Raw genomic sequence first — 19,753 nt, 5'->3', positions numbered from 1 at the left:
TAAGGGCTAATAAGGGTATTCTCAATTTCCAACATGAAAAGGAAAAATAAAGGTTTTAATTTTCTTCACGATGAGCAGTTTACAGCCTTACAATCAACCCTGTTGTTTACCCAACCTCCTCAGCACAAACCTGTCTGACAACTGCAGCTTCAGGGCACTGATGATTCATGACAACACATCATGAATAACCGCTGCTAAGATGAGCTTCCCTTGAGAAAGGATATGACTGTGTTTGTATGTGTGTCTGAGAGTGTGTGTGTTTCTGTATGTGTATGTGTGTATGTGTGTATGTGTGTGTGTGTGTGTGTGTGTGTGTGTGTGTGTGTGTGTGTGTGTGTGTGTGTGTGTGTGTGTGTGTGTGTGTGTGTGTGTGTGCTTTCAATTACCAAAACACATTTACTGCTATTGACCTCCAGGTAAAAGCATAGCACCTACTGTAAATAACTGAGTCTAACACTGCTAATTCTGTGGCCCTGCTCTGTGAGCTCCGAGGGGCCTGAGCCCAAATGATACCTATTGCACTGAGTCTACCACTATTCACATTTTAAAATAATGACATTGGCAATACGATGAATGAGAGCTCAGGCTACCTCCTAAAATGTTCCTGTTTATGACAGAATGACAGGGGGAGTGTATATATGTGTGGTTGACGTTTCCTATACATAGGCTTTACTTGGGACGGCCACCCAGGTGTATGGATTCAAGAATATTTCTGGAAATGGTTTCCTTTGTGGTTTGGGACACCCCTATGGGATGTGATTTAAAATAAAAAAAAAATAATTATCCGAGTAGGTTTGTTTATGTGTGTGTACGTACCGTGCGGGCCAGGTCTCGGCTCATGGTGATCTGAGGCAGCAGCTGGAGTTTAATCTCGGCTTCCCACTTCCTGCAATTCTGCACGTACTCATGGCTGCCCAGGCTGTGCTTGCTGTGGACAAAGGCCTCGCTCAGGGTTAAAGGTCAACACTCACTCCCTCTACTACCATTAGCTATGGGACTTGTTCTGATTCTAAACCTGCTACTGCTTGAAATGGAACACAGCGTTATCTTTAGAGATTACGTCATCACTGACATTGTTATAGTTATAAACGGAAATAAATATTCGTTTTGGCAGCAAGACATAACTGTAGTCAGAATTATACTTTCAGTATAAAAAAAACATTTACAAAAACATTTACAGTTGTAGTGATGTTCCCTCAACTACCAAATTAACCCAGTCAGTAAATGATGACCACCGTCGTGCTAGTGCAGTGGGCCATACAGGTTTTTGTCAAAGGTATTTTTTCTGGGCTTTTGTCCCCCAAACAACTTTTGGTCAATGATTTCCAGGACATTGGGACACCAGGAAACATGCAACTACGTGTGCATGCAGCTCTAATAAGATGATAAGGAATAGACGCTTTTAGTCATCAGGGGCCATGCGCGCACACACACACACACACACACACACACACACTCACACACACACACACACACACACACACGCACACGCACACACGCACAAAAAAACACATTCAAATACACATACAAGGAGATTCAGGATGGAGAGAAATTGAGAGATGTGATTTATGTTCTGCTGAGAACTTTAAGGATTGAGTGGCAGTCTTATTATTTACTGCTGTGCAGTACATCTGGCTCTAGTAATGTTTGCAATACTAGATTTAGTGGGACTCAAGTGTAGAGTTTTCATTGTGCTGTTACAATTCATTAACTAAAGACACTAAAAATAGATTACAATAAAAAATTTACAATGCAATGAGACACATTCTGAATGTCAGCAAAGGGCTTTAGTCTTAAAGACAAACAGACATGGATGCAAACCAAAGCACCACAAACAAACACATGTGAAGAAATCAGGGAATTACAGTCTCTGACAACAGTCTTAGAACATGCAGGATCACACACACACACACACACACACACACGGTTCTGCGCCATGCATTAAGTCAGGGTCATTCCCGCCCTTCACTCTCCTGTGCCTATATTTATTGGGTGTAAAGAAAACATTTCCCTAATACAATTACAGTCAAACATTTCCCAAAACAGAATTACGCTCTAGTCACTCTGTGTTTGTGTTTGGGGAATGTTGGCAGTAATCTCTCTTCCTCTGCTAAGCCATCAGACTCAGTTAGCTGTCATTACCAAGGCAGGATTTAGTGCCTCAGAAACTTGAGAGATGTAATGAGTAAGGTACTGAAAAAACAAAGAACTGATTAACTGTTCACTGTAACGGAGACCACAGGCTAAGAATATAATATTGAGAGCTGCCGTGTTGTGTGTTTGTCTGGGCATTTGATGGTAAACATCATTTAACTCTGCTCCAAGAAGGAATGTCCCTGAGAGACCACAGACATAAAACTGTGTCCTTGTCACCAATAGTGTAAGCTAAAGGGGGACGTGAGAGGAGAAAAAGACTGACTCAAAAAAGAAGGGGGGAAAGAGAGAGGGAAAAAGAGAGAGAAAGAAAAAGAAAAAAAAAGAAAAAAGAAAGAAAGAAAGAAAGAAAGAAAGAAAGAAAGAAGACGATGTGAACTTACTTCTGCAGAACTTCTTCCTGACCGCAGACCTTGAGCACGTAACTGCTGATGTCCACCTGGTTGAGGTCGTCGTGGACCCAGCAGAGAGCCTGCATGATCAGCAGCTCCACAGGAGAGCTCACTACAGCCCAACAGCGAGGGGACACAGAGTTAGAGGGAGAAAGAGAGCCCACTCAAGAGACCAAACAAACAGGTTGGGGAGCGCACTATTTCAGAAGGAGCCAGAAAGGCTTACTAAAGTATTCTAGCGGTCAGCTAGAGAAGCTGCTAATCCAGGGGACAACTATCACATGATGTAGGGTGTCCTGGTCCTGTGGGGGTTCAAGACTTAATGTCCAACTATTGCCTAAACAACTATAACTATAAACCACCCAGTAATAAAACAGGTTCAATTTGACAGATCTGCTGTTTGCTTTCTTTCTTTTGCTGAACTTCTTGCCAATAAAGTTCCTTTTCATAATAATAATAATAATAATAATAATAATAATAATAATAATAATAATAATAATATACTGTATATATGATGTATATATTGTATAGGGAGACCCCTCGTTTCCGATGTGTTCTGGCTCCACTGATTCCCCTTCATGTCACTTGATTGACAGGCCTGACATGCCCCCCCCACAACCCCAACCCCCCCTCTCGCTCACTGTTGGTTTTGGAATCTTGACTCCACCACTTAGAATTATTGGATTCAATCACCCACAACCCCCCCACCCCCACCCGGCTTCTCTACTATGCAACACATTCCACCCGGACTCCCCCAGTTCTACGCGCGATGCCAGAATACACACAAGCACCGGAGTTTGTTTGAATACTTCTTGACCTGTTCGTTGATAGCAGGAAACACGAAAAGAAATGTTTTAATAACGTCTTTCAAGGGCTGCTCTGGTTTCACAAGCAGAGTGGAGGGGGAACAAGGGAAAGGCTGACCTCGTCAACTTTCTCGCAGGTCAGCTAAGGAGGGCGTTAGTGGGTTTCTAGTAGGGGTGGGGTAGGAGGCCGGCTGAGCCAAGGCATAGCTAGCATTAGCGTGCATTAGCGTCCCTCCCTCCGTTCCAGCAGAGGGGAGATAAAGAGAGTGCGTGCCCAAAAAACGGTCAGCCCCCTTCCTCTCATTCCTGCCATGTGGCTCTGCTCTCGCTCTCGCTGTGTTGGTCTCCGCTCTCCGTGCCAGCCCACAGACCCACGCATCACCACCCAAGGCTCCAGACACACACACACACACACACAGAGTACTGGAATGGGCCTCTGGATCTCTGAATCAGAAGCGGAACATTCTAGTCAGATAGATGGTGTGTGTTGTGTGAGTCTCTCTCTGCATGTGTGTGCGTGTCTGTGTCTGTGTGTGTGTGTGTGTGCATTAATAGGCCTATGTATGTATACGTACACATGACAGAGAGAAAAAAGTAAAACATAAAGAACAAACAGATAGCGTGTCTCTGGGAAAGGAGGAGAGATCCAGCTAGAGGCTTGCTGTGCACACATTCATTCTTCTCGCCCACTGCAGGGCCTGAGAGGGGTGCTGCCTCCTCACTCTACGGGCTCTTTGGGGTGGTCTGCGTGGAGGCCTGCGGGGACCGGCGCTAAAGTGCCAGAGAATGGCACATCGTGAGGGGGAGCTGGAGCAGCCAGAGGGCCTGCCCCGTCGCCAGGGGCAACCCACATGGTTCTGGAATGCAAGAACAGCACACTAGGGAGTGGGAGGGGAGCTCGGAGGGGAGTCTACAGTCACAAATTAAACCACTCAAAGCAATGATCTTTGTCAGGAACGCTAACTGGAGCACTAAACAAGCACTGTACACACACACACACACACACACACACACACACTCACACACTATTGATGCGGGTGAGCAAAACCTCACGTCCAATCGGCTGACTAGCGGGCCGTGGTGGTTCTGGAGCTCAACTGTTTAGGCCTGGAGTAGAGTAAAAATCAAAACAACACAACACTGAACAACACAATCCGGTGAACTGCTGTGGAGATGCAACACAATTCAAGTCATCAGAGAGAGTGAGACGCAGGAAAAAATGATCCCAGCTTTCTACACCTGACTGAGGTTAACCCCAGCCTCTGCTTTCTCACACAACCTGCTGTGGAATCCGAGGAATGACCAACCAGCCACACTGGAGCTTAGCATTAATCTCTAATTAAACAAACCCAGGCGCCATTTTGTGTCTAGTCAGCGCAGTTGCCAGTCTACGCCTCTGTGTAAACCAGGTGGGTTCTGCCACAGGCTCATCCGGTCTGCCCACTTCTCAGTTCCCTTCCCAGAGTGCACTGGGCTCTCGGCCCACTGGGGGGCGTGAGATACAGGCTGGACGGCTCCGCCAGCCCAGGGGAGAGAAAGCCACTCCAGGGGTTCTTTCTCTGGGTCACTCCACGGAGGACTGAGGGCCATTGTTCCACAGAGCTGATCCTAAACCTCACAAGTCTCAGCATCTCAGCACTAACTGGGTCAGCGTCTCACAGAGGGGGGGAGTAGGAGAGGAGACGCGAGCGAGCGAGACCATTATGGCTGACCACTGCCCAGACACAAGGGCAGTGCAGGGGCAGCGTGGCACCATGGCAGCTTAGGCCTCGGGTCTGACCCACACACATCCACGTCTGCATGCACCTCTATGCAGGCCCTCAGTAAGCACACCTCACATCACACATGCTTCCTCTCACACACACACACTACTTTCTGCAGCTCTGTGTGTGTCTCTACTGACTTGCATACACCTTTATCCACAAAAACAAACATATACTCACACTCTCCCAAAAACATTCTTTCTCTTTGATGCCCTCTCACACATCCACAGAAATGTTATCCCTCACACACACATACAAACACAAACACACACACTCTTACATGCGGTTTCTTTCTCTCTCTCTCTCGTGCAAACACACACACACACTCACAGCAACTCAGTATGTGCTCAGAGGGACAGCCGAGGACAAAGGCATCCACCAAGCTGTGGGCCAGCCAGCTGAATTCCTCCATACAAAAGCGGAGTCTTGATTCGTTGCCAGGAAGGAACCGAGGTTAGCGGCCTGACATGAAAAGGGGGCCCACAGTGCCCCAAAACCAGGCCGCCTGGAGAGCACCCTGAGCCAGACCCACCGGCCGCTCAACAGACCGGCCTCCTCAGCGCTGCAGGAATGGGCAACAGGGTCAGCCAATGAGAGGACTTGAGGAAGATGGCTCTCTCGTACACACACACACACACACATACAACACACACAACATACACAACATACACAAACAAACACACACACACACACACAGAGCAAGACGTATGATCAGAGTGGGAACAGAAGGCAGAGGGCTGAAGTACAGGCTGCACACTGTGCCGTTGCATAAACACAGAGGGAAAGTGGGCATACTTCCCAAAGAACAACCTGCCGACACACACACCAACCAAGCTCCCAGTGTTCACATGAAAGCTTTGATGCTGGTCTCTAGTGCAAATCTGAGGAATATCAGAAACAATTCTGTTCTGGCTGGTGGCAGCCATGCTGTCTGGAGTTAGTGGGCTCCAATTACATATCCAAGGTCTTGTTTTAGATCTAAGGTAAAGATGATGTTTGGTACCCTGATTTGACCATGGAAAATCACTTAGAGATTTGCATCTCTTTTGCGAGTGATCTCGGGCCAAGAAGGGCAGCACACAACAACCACAAAAACAATCAACAACTATAACACACCCAACCCAACCCAACTCAACTCAACACACCAAAAACTGAATCAGAATCAAATGGCTGTAGAGATGAAGAGCGGCAGCTTCTAATACTTCTGCAGCTCATTCCATGCAGCTGGAACATTAGAACACATACCTGCCTCGCCAAACTCCAATCTTATGGTCGGAACATCCAACACCATATTCCCAATCGAGGGTAAATTTGCTGCATTTGGTTGAATGGAGTGATAGATGCGGTCTTACCATCACAGGTGAAGGTGACGGGCTGCTGGGAGTCCGAGATCTCTATGGAAACCTTCACGCTGCTGCTGCTGTTGTTGTCTCCACCTGTGCCCCTCTGTGGAATCACCGGGCTCAAGACGTAGCCGGGGTTCGTCGAGAGGTCACTGTGCACGAACTTGGACCTCAGTCTAAGATTAGGACATAAAATCATATGAATACAGGAACACGAGCTATGACCTACAGCACTACGTAGCCATATTCCCAGCCATATTGGAATTACGTGATAGAGCCACTGACAGCAAAATAATGTACACAATTCATACAACTGCCACTCTGTTCATTTCCTGTGCTTTTAATTGTACACGGTGACCAAAAAAATAAATGTGAATGAATCTTCTAATCATTTTAATTTAAAAACATGCTCTATCTCTGTTCATTTGGGTCACCAGTGGTGTCCACATACATGAAGGTAGGAGGCAACATGGCCCATGTTACTGTGCCGCTCGACAGTCTGCTTCTAAATGGGGGAGGTATGTAAAGAAGGCCCCACCCAAACAAGGCACTAAGAAAGCTGACTCACAGAAACAGAACACATAGGGAAAAGTCTATGCATGCACTCCCTTGCTTTACATGCACAAACATGCACAGGCTCACACGACTAAAGAACAGCGTAATCTCTGACATAGCACATAAGGGTAAACACAAACTTGATCACACAGACACATTAAGCAAACATGCACACATATAGGACATGCATTCACTGACATCTTAAAAGCAAAAAAGACTCACTAGCATGCATGCCCATGTCCGAATAAGCTCACATGCATGCACAGGCATGAACATAGACACAAGACATGTAGTTAACATGTAGCTAACAGAGATGTTATGCATTGCTCAACCAGCAAAAGCTGCCTACCCCTTTGATATAGAAATCTTAGAAGATTGACTGTTCCTTTTAATTAACTGTGCCTTTTCATTTAATACAATTGTGGTTTCTGAACAGGTCTTGAGCTAAACACACTCTCTCACGCACACACCCACAATCACACACAGACACCACAAAATAGCTTACATTGCAATGTCTTCACAGAAGGCTACAACTTCTAGGTTCTGGGCCTCCTTGTCCAGAAGGGTGGGGTACTTGGTGAGCACTTTTGTACTTCCCTTATTGAGCTGAAAGACAGAGACAGAGACAGAGACAGAGACAGAGACAGAGACAGAGACACACACACACACACACACACACACACACACACACACACACACACACACACACACACACACACACACACACACACACACACACACACACACACACACACACACACACACACGAGTGAGTTTACAGAGAACAGTGAAGAGGAGCTGACTGGACACTGCTTGTTCCACTTAGGCTTCCTGTTAGTAGGAAACGACTTTCGCCTCCTTTCGGGAAATTGTCAGGGAAGTGCGGAGTCATGCTGATGCCTCCGATGATGACATCGGCACTGGGGTGCGGAGTCTGAGGCGGGGATCTTGCGGCTCCTCCTAGACAGGAGGGGGAATGATCGGAATGTCGGGAATGTCAGAGCTTCCTGAGGAGGAAAACGGTGTCTGAGGCTGGGAGTTGGGAAAGACTGTTATTTTGTGTAAGCCAGTGAAATGTTTCCTTCATCTACTTTTGAGGAACATTTTGCACAGAATCAGTCATGAGATCTGCAAAGGTGCAAATGACATCAACTTCTCTTTGCATGTCTGTCTGTCTGTGGGTCTTCCTGTGTCTGTCTGTGTCTGTATCTTTAATGAAAGCTTTATGTGTGTGTGTGTGAGAGAGAGAGAGAGAAAGTGAGATCAGAAAAAAAACTACTGAAATGAATCATCAGTTCTTCTGCATTCACTATGATTTCACCCTAGCTGACATCCTCAAACCCTCATATTACCAACCAGACACTCAGAGAGAATAACTAGCTCTCTGCAGAATTAAATCAAAGCCCAGATCCCATAATCAGCTGCTACTGTAATGGATCCGACCCTGACCCGGTGCATCTCCGTGCCAGATCAGGTCTGGATTCACTCCAGAACCAGCTACCATCTGGGCCCTTCATGAGCCTCCCTGCCCTGGTGCAGCTCTTGTTTACTTTAGCTTTGGTAAACAACACAAGTCACGCAGCAGGCGTAGTGGTATTTACACGACGATGACTCAAACCCAAAACTGGCAGCAGAAGTCTGGAGTGGGCATGCAGGTCTGGTAAGTTGGCAGTAGGCATGCCTTTGTGCAGGACTACCACGGCACAATTACAGTATGCTCAAACACTCAGGCACAAGCACACACACTCAGGCACAAGCACAAGCACACACACACACACACACACACACACACACACACACACACACACACACGCATGTACGCACTCATGAGAAAGCCTGTCGTGTCTGACTTCCTCACACGACACAGACCCAGACGGTGGGGTAAGAGTGCGCGCAGAGAAGCGGAGAAGAGCGGTCATGTGACTCGCCACATTCAGAAATTATTCATCCGTTTCTCCTTTCCAGTGCGCTCGCGGCTGCCCTACATAAAACTGCATTCTCTACGACAACAACAGAAGCTGAGCGCCCGAGAGCCCGCTGGCTGGAGGCCAAGAAGAAGAGCGTGCAGTCCGCAGATCACAGAGGGCCTCGACCTATGCTCCACTGTGTGCAACAATGTGCTGCTATTTGCGTAATCACAATCTTGAAGACTGTTGTTGTCATTTGAAAGAGCAATCCAGAAGTAGGTCTAATACCTCGCCCTTTACAGAGTGGCTCTGGGCCATAAAAGAACAATTACCGCCTACCTGTTCACGTGCCTCTTAAGAATCATATCAGTTCATGGCAAACTGGCTTGCTATCATTATGCTGAGATGCTTGAATTCAAAATGACTGCTTGACCAAAGAAATGATGACATAAATGTGCAACCTCCAAACTCTTTAGGCTACTTCTTAAGGTGCTTGCACCCCAGCCCCCCAAAAATGCCAACAAACACTAACAAACACCAAGAGTTGGGTCAGTGTGTGCCGTTTGTGTGCATTTGTTGGGCTCTTTTGGATGGGGTTCAATGAGTTTAACATGTTTCTACGGTCATTATTCATCAGAAAGTTGGCTTCCTGAACAGTCTAATGTTAAGGTTTGTTAGACATTGTCTGGGCAGTGTTCAAGCACCTAAAAGTTACATGTGTTAATGCTGTAACTTGCATTACTTGAATGCTGCTACTAAAATGGGACAGAGGAAGTCGTGCCTGTGGGCATATGAAGTTGTGGGCCAAAGCACGTCACATCCCAGCCAGCTACCCCACAGAAACCTCATCAATAATGGGAACTACAGAGGGGCATAGGGAAGGAAGCCAATGGCTGAAGAGCTGTGTTTGAATATCATTAAGGGCGTCTCACTACTGAACTACACTGCTGAAGTCAAAAGCCAGTGGTGTTTTACATTATATGTGGAACCTGAAAAGATGGTGAAATAGCAGTCCCTCCTTCTCATACACATTGATACATACCTAGACAGACACACAGTCAGTCACAGATATAAAGACACACATACAAAGACAGACAAGCATACACATATTGACAAACAGTTACTGACACACCCATAGACAAACACAGACCGACAGTCACAGACACACAGTCACACACAGCGGCACACACAGGCACACACACTGGCACCATGATGACTCCTCAGTTACAGTAGTCTTCAGGCCTACTGAGGAATGCACTGATGTCATGTATTTAGTCTGCATGCTAACGACTTCTGGGATTCAAGTTCAGGCATATTACAGGGTTCAAGTTCAGGCACATTGCCTTTTACAATTACAAGGCATAATTGTCCGACACCTCATTCACTGGCAAGCGGTGCTCAGACAAATTATCACAGTTTCCAGCCTCATAGTGTCAGCTTTAGAAAAGGGGCATAGAGTATAGGTTTGGGCGAGGATTTGGACAGAGGTTAGAGTTGGCACTAAGGTTACAACTAATGGACTAAAAGGGCTTCTAGTCATTAAGGAAAAAGCAGTTCCCCTCACTATTGACTAGCAGCATGAGTGACTTGTGTTTGCAGATGTATATAAGTTAAATGAAGTTAGTTAGTTGTACTTTATTTGTGGTGTCGGAAATCTGACATTTTCTGCTTGGACAGAGAGATCCCTCACACTCTCTCTTCCTCTTTATCAGAGAGCAGAGGAGCAGCTGAAACATTAGCCGTGACTTTCAGCCGTTGATGCATGACGCTCTGTCAACAGCGGGCCTATTTTACACAGCTAATCCTGGCCACGGTGACAAAACTGACACAGCCAGATAACCACACACACAGACATACATCAACCAAGATACAAATAAACAAAGACAGACACGCTCACTCACACACACACACACACAAACAGGCACAGGAACAGACACACACACAAGGATGACCTACAAGTGCATCTCGCATACACCTCACATACACCCTCATACACTCACATGTTTGCATGTCTACACAGGCACATATCTCTCACACACACACACACACACACACACACACACACACACACACAAACTTGAGGAAAGTGTCTCCATGACGTTGGGGTATCAGGTGACCCCACTGCAGGCGTAACCTGATGCTAGCGCGGTAGCGAGACATAAGGCCTGCTAGGATACAAGGCTGCCATGACAACGAAGAGCAGGCGGAACTGACTGACCGGCGTATCAGATGAGACAATGCAGGACAGAGGGAGCAGCTCAGGCCTGCACTTCACCCTCAGACAACACACACACACACACACAACAAACTCCGACAACACTTTTTTTCCAGGGCCACATGGACTAGGCCTACACCTCAGAGACAGAGGAGAGGCAAGTATAAGTATAAGTATATATTATATACTTTTTTGATCCCGTGAGGGGAAATTTGGTCTCTGCATTTAACCCAATCGGTGAATTAGTGAAACACAAACAGCACACAGTGAACACACAGTGAGGTGAAGCACACAGTAATCACGGCGCAGTGAGCTGCCTGCAACAACGGCGGCGCTCGGGGAGCAGTGAGGAGTTAGGTGCCTTGCTCAAGGGCACTTCAGCCGCGGCCCACTGGTCGGGGCTCGAACCGGCAACCCTCCGGTTACAAGTCTAGAGTGCTAACCAGTGGGCCACGGCTGCCCCCCGTAAAATACACATTCCCCTTCCCATAAATATGCAGAAATAGCCTAGCTTTCAAATTCCCTTGAAATCGCTCTCCTTTCCTCCAACATCTTAAACACACAGAAGACTTTCTACTTTCAAGTCATGCCACAGACTGGTGATAAGCGTCAGCCCGGAGCTGTGTGACTGGGTCAGCCAAGGACACTGAGGTAGCATATCAGTTTTTGAACAATTCTACACCTCCAGGGGAAAGTCTCTCTCTCTCTCTCTCGTGTGTGTGTGTAACTGCTCGGGTGACTGTGAGGGGCTCCAGGTTTATCGTATGATCTCGTATGGTCTGAACCTGTTTTTGTTCCATGTCCTGTATGTCCTCATTGTAACAGAAAACACAGAAAAATAACTCAGAAGACTGAGCGTCCTGGAAAATGATTTAACTCCGTGACACATAAAACAGCACAGATGACCCAACATAAGGCAGCCTCAGATTTATAAATGAGTGCATGCTGTTAGGCTACATTTGACCTTATCTAAATCACAGTCACAGAGAGGCCATTAAATAAAACTGGACATACAAAGCCATGGACCAAAACAATCCATGACCATTTCAAAGAAGCTCATCAGTTACGGGAAGTTGCCTATATAGTAGCTTCATACTATGCTGCTAGAGCTCCCAGCCACCATAGAAAACTCTAGAAGGAGGGCCAACCCGAACAGGCAGTCCCCTGCTTTCTGTGGGAAATGTGTGACAGCGGTCGATTGTCCAGTTGAGACACCAAGCTACACAATGAGGCAGGAAGCAGACTTTCTGGGAAGACACACACATACACACACACACACACACACACACACACACACACACACACACACACACACACAGGACTGAGTAGTCTTACTAATTCAGATTGTGCTGAGGAAATCCTCTTTCTAACTCAAACACAGGCCAGTCAAAGGCAAACGTCAGATAAAATGGTGGAGGTTTGAAATAATGGAGTCCCCTTTGTTCTCTTCAAGAGGAAATAAGACTTCAAAAATCGGTGCTTTATTGTGCCAGGTTGGCATGGGAGAATGGACTCTACACGGACCAAAACTTCCACAAATGGACAAAAACTCGAACATTCCTAAAAAACAACACTTTAACAGACTTGCAGCAGAACAGGGTTGCATTACCAAACTTTTTCTTGGATCAAGAATGTGAAGCTAGTCAGTCATTAAGGAAATGAGAGGAAGATTTGTAAAGGTCTCAGGTCTGGTTCAGAAAGTAGAGTGGATTTAGTCGTCTACTGTAGTAGTGTTTCATTATGAAAATAAAACACACAGCTATTTTGGCAAAGCCCAGGGAATTCTTTATGAGGTGTCATTTCAGCCCTGACTAAGTGAAATGACGTCCTGCCTGATTTCTACCCTTCATCTTCAGTGTCTGACTAATAGACACACATTTTTCAAACTATGAAACACTGATTTGACACCACTTTGAAATAATGACATAAATCTTTTCTTACTCAATATTTTGGCTGTGTAATACATTCCCATCAGCACAGAAATGCTGAGCTCTTAGCTTTGGCTACAACTACAGGCTGTAGTGAGTCAGTATGCCAAGTTCCTCCCCTCTAATGGATATGGTTCATATTGGACAAGAAAAATATAATATCTATATTATAGATAATTATTTCTGGGTAATGTTTCTGGTTGCTGTATCAATGCCAGCCCTTACCTGGTTGTTATGGTGATTGGATGAGGTTGCTGGGATGTTGAGGGAGTGGCTTCTGGTGACGGCCATTCCCGTCGAGGCCCGGCGAACAGTGGAGGTTTGTGGTGCCTTCACCTGGTCAGGTGTGCTGCTGGCGCCGGCTCCAGCCTCTGGCTCATCCAGCAGCACGGCGTCCCAGGGGTCCCTAGCTGCACCGCCCTCCCCACCACTCCCAGGCCTGGGGGGGCACGAGGAGCCTGGAGGGGCCGCTGCCCCCACCGCCTCCTCCTCCTGCTCCCCCTTGCGCATGGTGAGAGGGTCCAGGTCCAGCCACTCAAAGCGGCTGATGCTGGGGGGATCCACGGGCGCCGGAGGCGGCGCCGGCTCCAGGGATTTGGGCGGGGCTGAGTCCAGGTCCATGCTGGAGGACCGCTCGTTCTTCAGGTACTCTGAGGTGCTGGTAATCTTGTCGAAGAGCTTGGCCATTTCCGGGGAGACGGTGGGCGGCTGGAAGACCACAGGCGCCTGGATGGGCGTGAAGGGCATGAAGGGCGTCTGCTGGTAGCCAGACATGGGGAGGTAGGCGGGCATGGGCGGCGTGAAGCCGTTCTGGAAGGGGCAGGCGGGCTTGGGGAAGGGCGCGGAGGGGAACACCGCCGCCTGGGGGTGCGTGGGGGTGGAGAGGGACGAGGTGGAGGAGATGGAGATGGAGGAGCTCCAGGGGGAGCCGGCTACATGCTGCTGGAAGGGGACGGGGCTGTAGGCGTGCCCGCCAGGGTACGAGGCACTCAGGTTGCAGTTCAGCAGAGACGATGGCCGCGTCACCTTGCTGTTCATGTTGGTGTCGAACGTGGTGTCCAGCAGGATCTTCTCCAGCTCTTCGTTGGTCAGCTTGTTCACGTCGATGTTCTTGAGCGCGTCCTTCTCGCCGCGCTTCTTTGCCTCCGCCTCCGGAAATACGATGAGGTCCTTCTCTGGACGACCCGAGGCTACGATAGCAGCGGCGGCATCTGGTTTTACGGAGGGTCTGTTGGAGGACAAGGATGATAAGGACGATGATGACGACGCAGAAGTGAGGAGCGTGTGGCGTTTCTCGCGCTGCAGCTTGGCCAAGGCCTCCTCTTCCATACGCAAGGCCTCCTCCTTACCCACAACCCCCCGGGGCCGCATCATGCCGGGCGAGCCCGGAAGGTGGCCGTTGCCGCTGGAGATCTGGGCCATGGGGTCAGCTGGTCTGTGCCTCAGTCATGGAGACGCAGCAGGTGTGAAGATGGCTCTGCACAGGGAATACACTTCTGACAGCTAGAGGCAAGGAAGGAACAAAAAGATCATCGATAAAGGAATGTCTACAAGTCAAAATGCGTTCCTTAAAACAGGCTGTGTAAGATACCCTGGAAGAAAGCGGCCTAACAATCAATACTACAATAACATACAATATAAAACAACCAGAGGATTCTGCAAAATAACCAGAGGATGAGACATTTTTTAAAAACATAGCCTAATAGACTATAACAAACACATTCCTCGGCCTGCATAACAACACGACAAAACTTGCATTTCTGCATCTCAAAGCAAACACTGTCCACTGTGGGAAAAAACATTTTCAAATTAGCCTTTTCTTAGACGGCTATAAACGACACAGTTGACCACCAAGCTACTGAGTCCAGAACTCAGCATGTGGAGAGAGAGCGGAAAAGCCTATGCAGGGGAAAATAATCGAAACCAATCAAGGCCGACCAGCTCTGGAAATCCATAGCAGCCCTCTTCTGGGAGATGGAGAACCAGCAGCAGCCACCAAGGGCTGCCCAGGTTCAGTGGAGAATTACAGTCTAACCACATCAACTAGGCTACATTGCATTCACTCAATCTGCCAATCAATCAATCAATCGATCAATCCTACAACAGCAAAACAGGAAGAAAAGGATAAATAAAAAATGACAAGAGTTCTCTTCCTGTAGTTAAGCAGCTCAGACCTGCATGGACTGCATGCATCCAGAAGGAGAGGACAAGAGATGCAGCAGCAACAGCAGCCTCTCCCATCCTCACAAGGCCAGAGTCAGGGGAGGGGATCAAAGCTTCTATTCCCTAAAATGCAGACCATCTCAACATTGAGGGCAACCATTTGTATAAGAACTGGATTTATTGCAGTGCTGTGTCAGGTATTCTCTCCACTTTTCATGAACTAGTAAGGTGTATAAGAACAATCACCATCCCTGCTGATGTGGTATCGGTAGGCACTGGCCTGTTCCTTTAATGGAGGGAAACAAACACACACACACTTTTCACTTTTTCACACACACAAACTGTGTAATCCAGCACTCTTTCTACTTTTCCTATGGTTGCACAGCTGAGAAAAACACCACTCTGAATAAGCCCATTTTTGTTTCCCTTGTCTTTCCCTCACACACAGACACACACAGACACACACACACACACACACACACACACAGACACACACACACACAGACACACACATATCTCAGGCTTTTCTTGAACTTCCCTTTCCCTTTTGTGACCCACCAGGCTAGGCAGGGGCCATTGTGTGCTGAGGAATTTGGCACGAGAGCCAAACCTGACTGCCACCCCTACTGAATGCAACCTCCACCCCTACCCCTACCCCTACCCCTGCCCCTGCCCCTGCCACTGCCACTGCCACCCCCATCCCCCCATCTGGTCTCCCTGGCGCAGTGAGAACACAGGCGGGGCACTGCAGCCTTATCAGCAAGGAATTCATGCCTCCGCCATGCCACAAAATGAGTCCGCTCGCCAGGCAGGGGCACTCGAGATAAACACCTTAAAGAAAAATTGTGGAGAAACTGGAGAAGAATTCCAGAAAGTAAAGAAAATTCTTTATGTTCTGCAGAAGAACCAGACAAGTTGCTCATAGTGCTATAGGCTTTTTGTTCATTTAAAGAACACAGGTCAAGTAAACAAAAGGCGCTTTAGCGGCAGGAGTGGCATGGTTACAAAGTCACACAACAACTCACTGCAACATGAGCCGCCACATCACTGCCAGATAATTCAACTGTAATCACAACTCCACAACCACAGTGTGGCAAAAGACAGCTGATTAAGCACATGTGTGTGTGTATACACACATTTTACCATTTTCACACACAGTTTACCTCGACTGTGCTGATAACTTTGATATGCCAGTGACCCACAGACACACCGTTGCTGTCTGCTGCAGCCACAAAAGGAGAAACTCCAATTAAAGACCAGGGGCCGAACTGAAGGGAAATCATAGCCTTCACCATAAACTTTCAGGACAGTACCGGAGGGTGGCATGACTAAGGAACACTGATTTGGTGCTCAATGTATCAAAAAGAGATCATGGAGATGTAGACCTATAAAGCTAGTCTAGTTGCCTTCTCAATTGACTTTGATGACAATTATGTCCATGAAAACAACTCGAATGGCTCCCCAGTCTGCTGTTACCATAGCTACCTCTGAATATCAGTGCGCTAGTAGAGGTAGTGTTTTAATCAGAGAGCAAGACAAATACATTCTTGCCTGACTAGACAGATTTAACAACACACAGGCCCTACACAAAAAAAACAATAAACAAACTACAGTTCCATACTGCCTTAAATGGGTCAGTCAATGATGTGACCTAATGCTGTATTGTCCTGTTCCCATTCTGGTCGTAGACCTCAGCATTTACAGCATGCTTCCTCCACTGCATACATTTTAACAACCTTCCTACTGCTGTTCAAAGTCCTCCAGAATTTAGCCCTTAAGAGAGGGATGTCTAACTGGGTCACACACAGGGCCTTCACCTATGTTTGTACTGTTATCATCACCAAGCTATTCACTTCAAAATATACTGTACCTAGAGGAAAAGTATAGAGAATGTAGAACTCTCAATGGTATTTCATCGTCACTTGATGCTTAGTACTACAACCCAACACCACAACAGAAACACACAGACACAGATGTGCATGCACACACACACACACACACACACACACACACACACACACACACACACACACACACGCACACACACACACGCGCACACACACACACCTAATTATCAAGGATTCAGCTTTACAAACTCTAGCCTAGTCACATATCAGTCTCTGTGGACCTGTGACTACCCAGAATGCTTTAGGGCTATAGCTCTATGGGGATTGGCAGTATGTAGGCTGGTGAAGACTAGCCTAGGTCTAACTCTCCAAAGCCTCAAAGTTAAATCATGACTAATTTCTATTTCACTTAGTGTTACATCTTGGGTCTTCAATCTGAACTGTAGCTTGTCAGTGCATTTACTTGGGTCACACAGCTGTAATCACAGCTCTTGCAATAGCTGGGCTAAGACACTTTCTCTGCAAATACAGGAGAGCACGTGACTTATCTAACCTCTCACTGCTGTCTTCACGGAGAAACCATGCTGGGTAGCTGGCCATTGTACTTGTAAATGAAAGAGGATCTCTGTTTTATGTGTCTTTGTATGATTGTGTAGCAGCAGTGCAGCATAATAAGGCCAGTCAACCATGATAAATCTTAGGGGATAAGAGATGCAGACATTCAGTCTTCAGCCTGGTTGTATGAACCATTGCTAAAACTGTCTACAGAGATGGTCTTCTAGGAAGTAGCCACAACGGTGACATGATTTCCTATGAATAAGAAAAGAAAAAACTAGTGGGTGTGGGAATCAAATAAGAGGATGTTACCCAGCAGAAGAACAGTACGCGCATCCCATCGGCATATGTTTCCATGAGTGAAATGAGCTTAAACTTTCACAGGACGCGGATGTAACCAACACACTTAATGATGTGAGAGTACCGCTCTAGGTTATAAAACAAAATCCCTACTTCACTATTGGTCTGTTTATCCACCTGCTCACATGTTTATAGCCTTCCATATAGCCAGCCTTTAACAATAACAGACCATCATCATGAAACTGGCTTCGATCACAGTATCAATAGCGGAGTTGAAAAATATAATCTCAAAATTACTAGGAAAAGACTTTGGAACCACAATTACCACCATCTTAATAATGTAGAAAATACATAGCAAATAACTGCCATCTCTTGATGTATGGACCACCATTCTGCTGCCCACTATTTCTCCCAGTTGGGAGTCTGGGTCTGTGGTTTATTTATAGGTGCCTCCATCTTGAGCAAGGTTGACAGGGAAATGTGGACTACACAGCTGGCGGAGAGTGCAGGTCACAGCACAGTTCAGATCTCTAGCTTATCTCTCATCCCAATGCCACACAAATGTCTGCAGTCAGCTGCAGAACATTAAAGAGCATCCTCTTGAAGATGGCGAGAATATCTACTTGCCTGCGTTATCCTTGACTTGACAAACTTGGATTTAGTATGACTGTGTGCATTAGACTGTCAGACATGACAGGCTAGAACATGGATGGTGCGGCCAGATATTACAGATGTTGCCAATTGCAATCATCCATGAATGTCAAGACCAAAAGGGATGATATTAAGTCGACCTGGCATAATTGTAAAAATCCGTCAGAGAAGCCACAGCGGACTGCATCCCCACAAATATTTGACAAGCTGCCTGTAGTCTTGTTAAGAAACCCAAGCTCTTCAATCTAATCTGGTATCCACCAGAAAACCAACTCATTCAGTCTGCATCCATAGAGGCATAATAACATCACCAGACACTAGCCTTAAAGTATTTTCTATACTTTGCACCACACAAATATGCCAAATGCTTATCCATAAGAACAGACCAGGTCTTGTTCAACCTGCATGAACAGACTTTCTGTGAATCTGCTGATGGACCCTCTGATACTGCAGGAGTTCAGCAGCTCATGTCTTCAGTGCATAGGCTACTAGCTAATTGGGCTCTGCTCATTGAACAAACAAAAAGCATCTATGCAATAACGCAAAAGGCTTTATAGAGAGACAGATCCAGCTCCATCTTAGGACCAAAGCTACATCATAGGCCAGTGCCATCACATTCAGTTTCTATTATTATTATTTTGATCACAGAAATGGAGATCAGTCTAACTCAAATTATGAGTAGGACAAACTCCCCTGCCTGATTTGTGTCTCTACAGACAGAGACACACGTGAGACCTGCTCCTCCAGTCTGTATGCCAGCTTACATCAGCAACTTCTAAAGGCAGAGAGGGAGACACCCACTGACAATGGCTGCAGGATAACCCAAATCAAAGTTCACACTTCCCAGTGTTCATAATGCATATCACACCACGTAGACTAGCACCTCGCTAGTCTGAAAAGCAACAAGATGCAGACAGATCCTAAATACAAACATGAAATGGAAGGTCCTTAGATCCTTATTTATTTTCCCTGGACTAAAACTAAATAGGCTGTGAATTTCATGACACAGGACAGGTATTTCACGTACTGGCAAGTCATGCTTGAAGTTGCCTGTATTATTTCCTTTGAAGTATTCATTCATCTGTACAACCAATGGGGTTTGGCACAGCAGTCATTTAAGTGCGCGATTACTTTTGGAATGTTGAGCATATCAGGCGCAAAGGCCAGTGTCAAG

General features: G+C 46.7%; 1 protein-coding gene across 1 annotated transcript in view; it reads right to left on the bottom strand.

Annotated features, from left to right (window-relative positions):
- pik3c2a (phosphatidylinositol-4-phosphate 3-kinase, catalytic subunit type 2 alpha) overlaps positions 1-19,753 on the bottom strand; it is a 39,040-nt gene that overhangs the window by 18,481 nt on the left and 806 nt on the right. The window contains exons 2-6 of the mRNA XM_048256557.1: positions 13,289-14,566; positions 7,519-7,619; positions 6,468-6,634; positions 2,538-2,658; positions 817-928 (exon numbers count right to left, since the gene is read on the bottom strand). Of these exons, the coding sequence (XP_048112514.1) occupies positions 817-928; positions 2,538-2,658; positions 6,468-6,634; positions 7,519-7,619; positions 13,289-14,485 (1,698 nt within the window). The 5' untranslated portion in view covers positions 14,486-14,566. The remainder of the gene's footprint in view (positions 1-816; positions 929-2,537; positions 2,659-6,467; positions 6,635-7,518; positions 7,620-13,288; positions 14,567-19,753) is intronic.

The sequence above is a fragment of the Alosa alosa genome, chromosome 11 (assembly GCF_017589495.1).
Source record: "Alosa alosa isolate M-15738 ecotype Scorff River chromosome 11, AALO_Geno_1.1, whole genome shotgun sequence".
In the NCBI taxonomy this organism is placed as follows: Eukaryota; Metazoa; Chordata; class Actinopteri; order Clupeiformes; family Clupeidae; genus Alosa; species Alosa alosa.
Note: the sequence above shows the minus strand (reverse complement) of the source record. Positions and strands in the feature narration are given on the sequence as shown.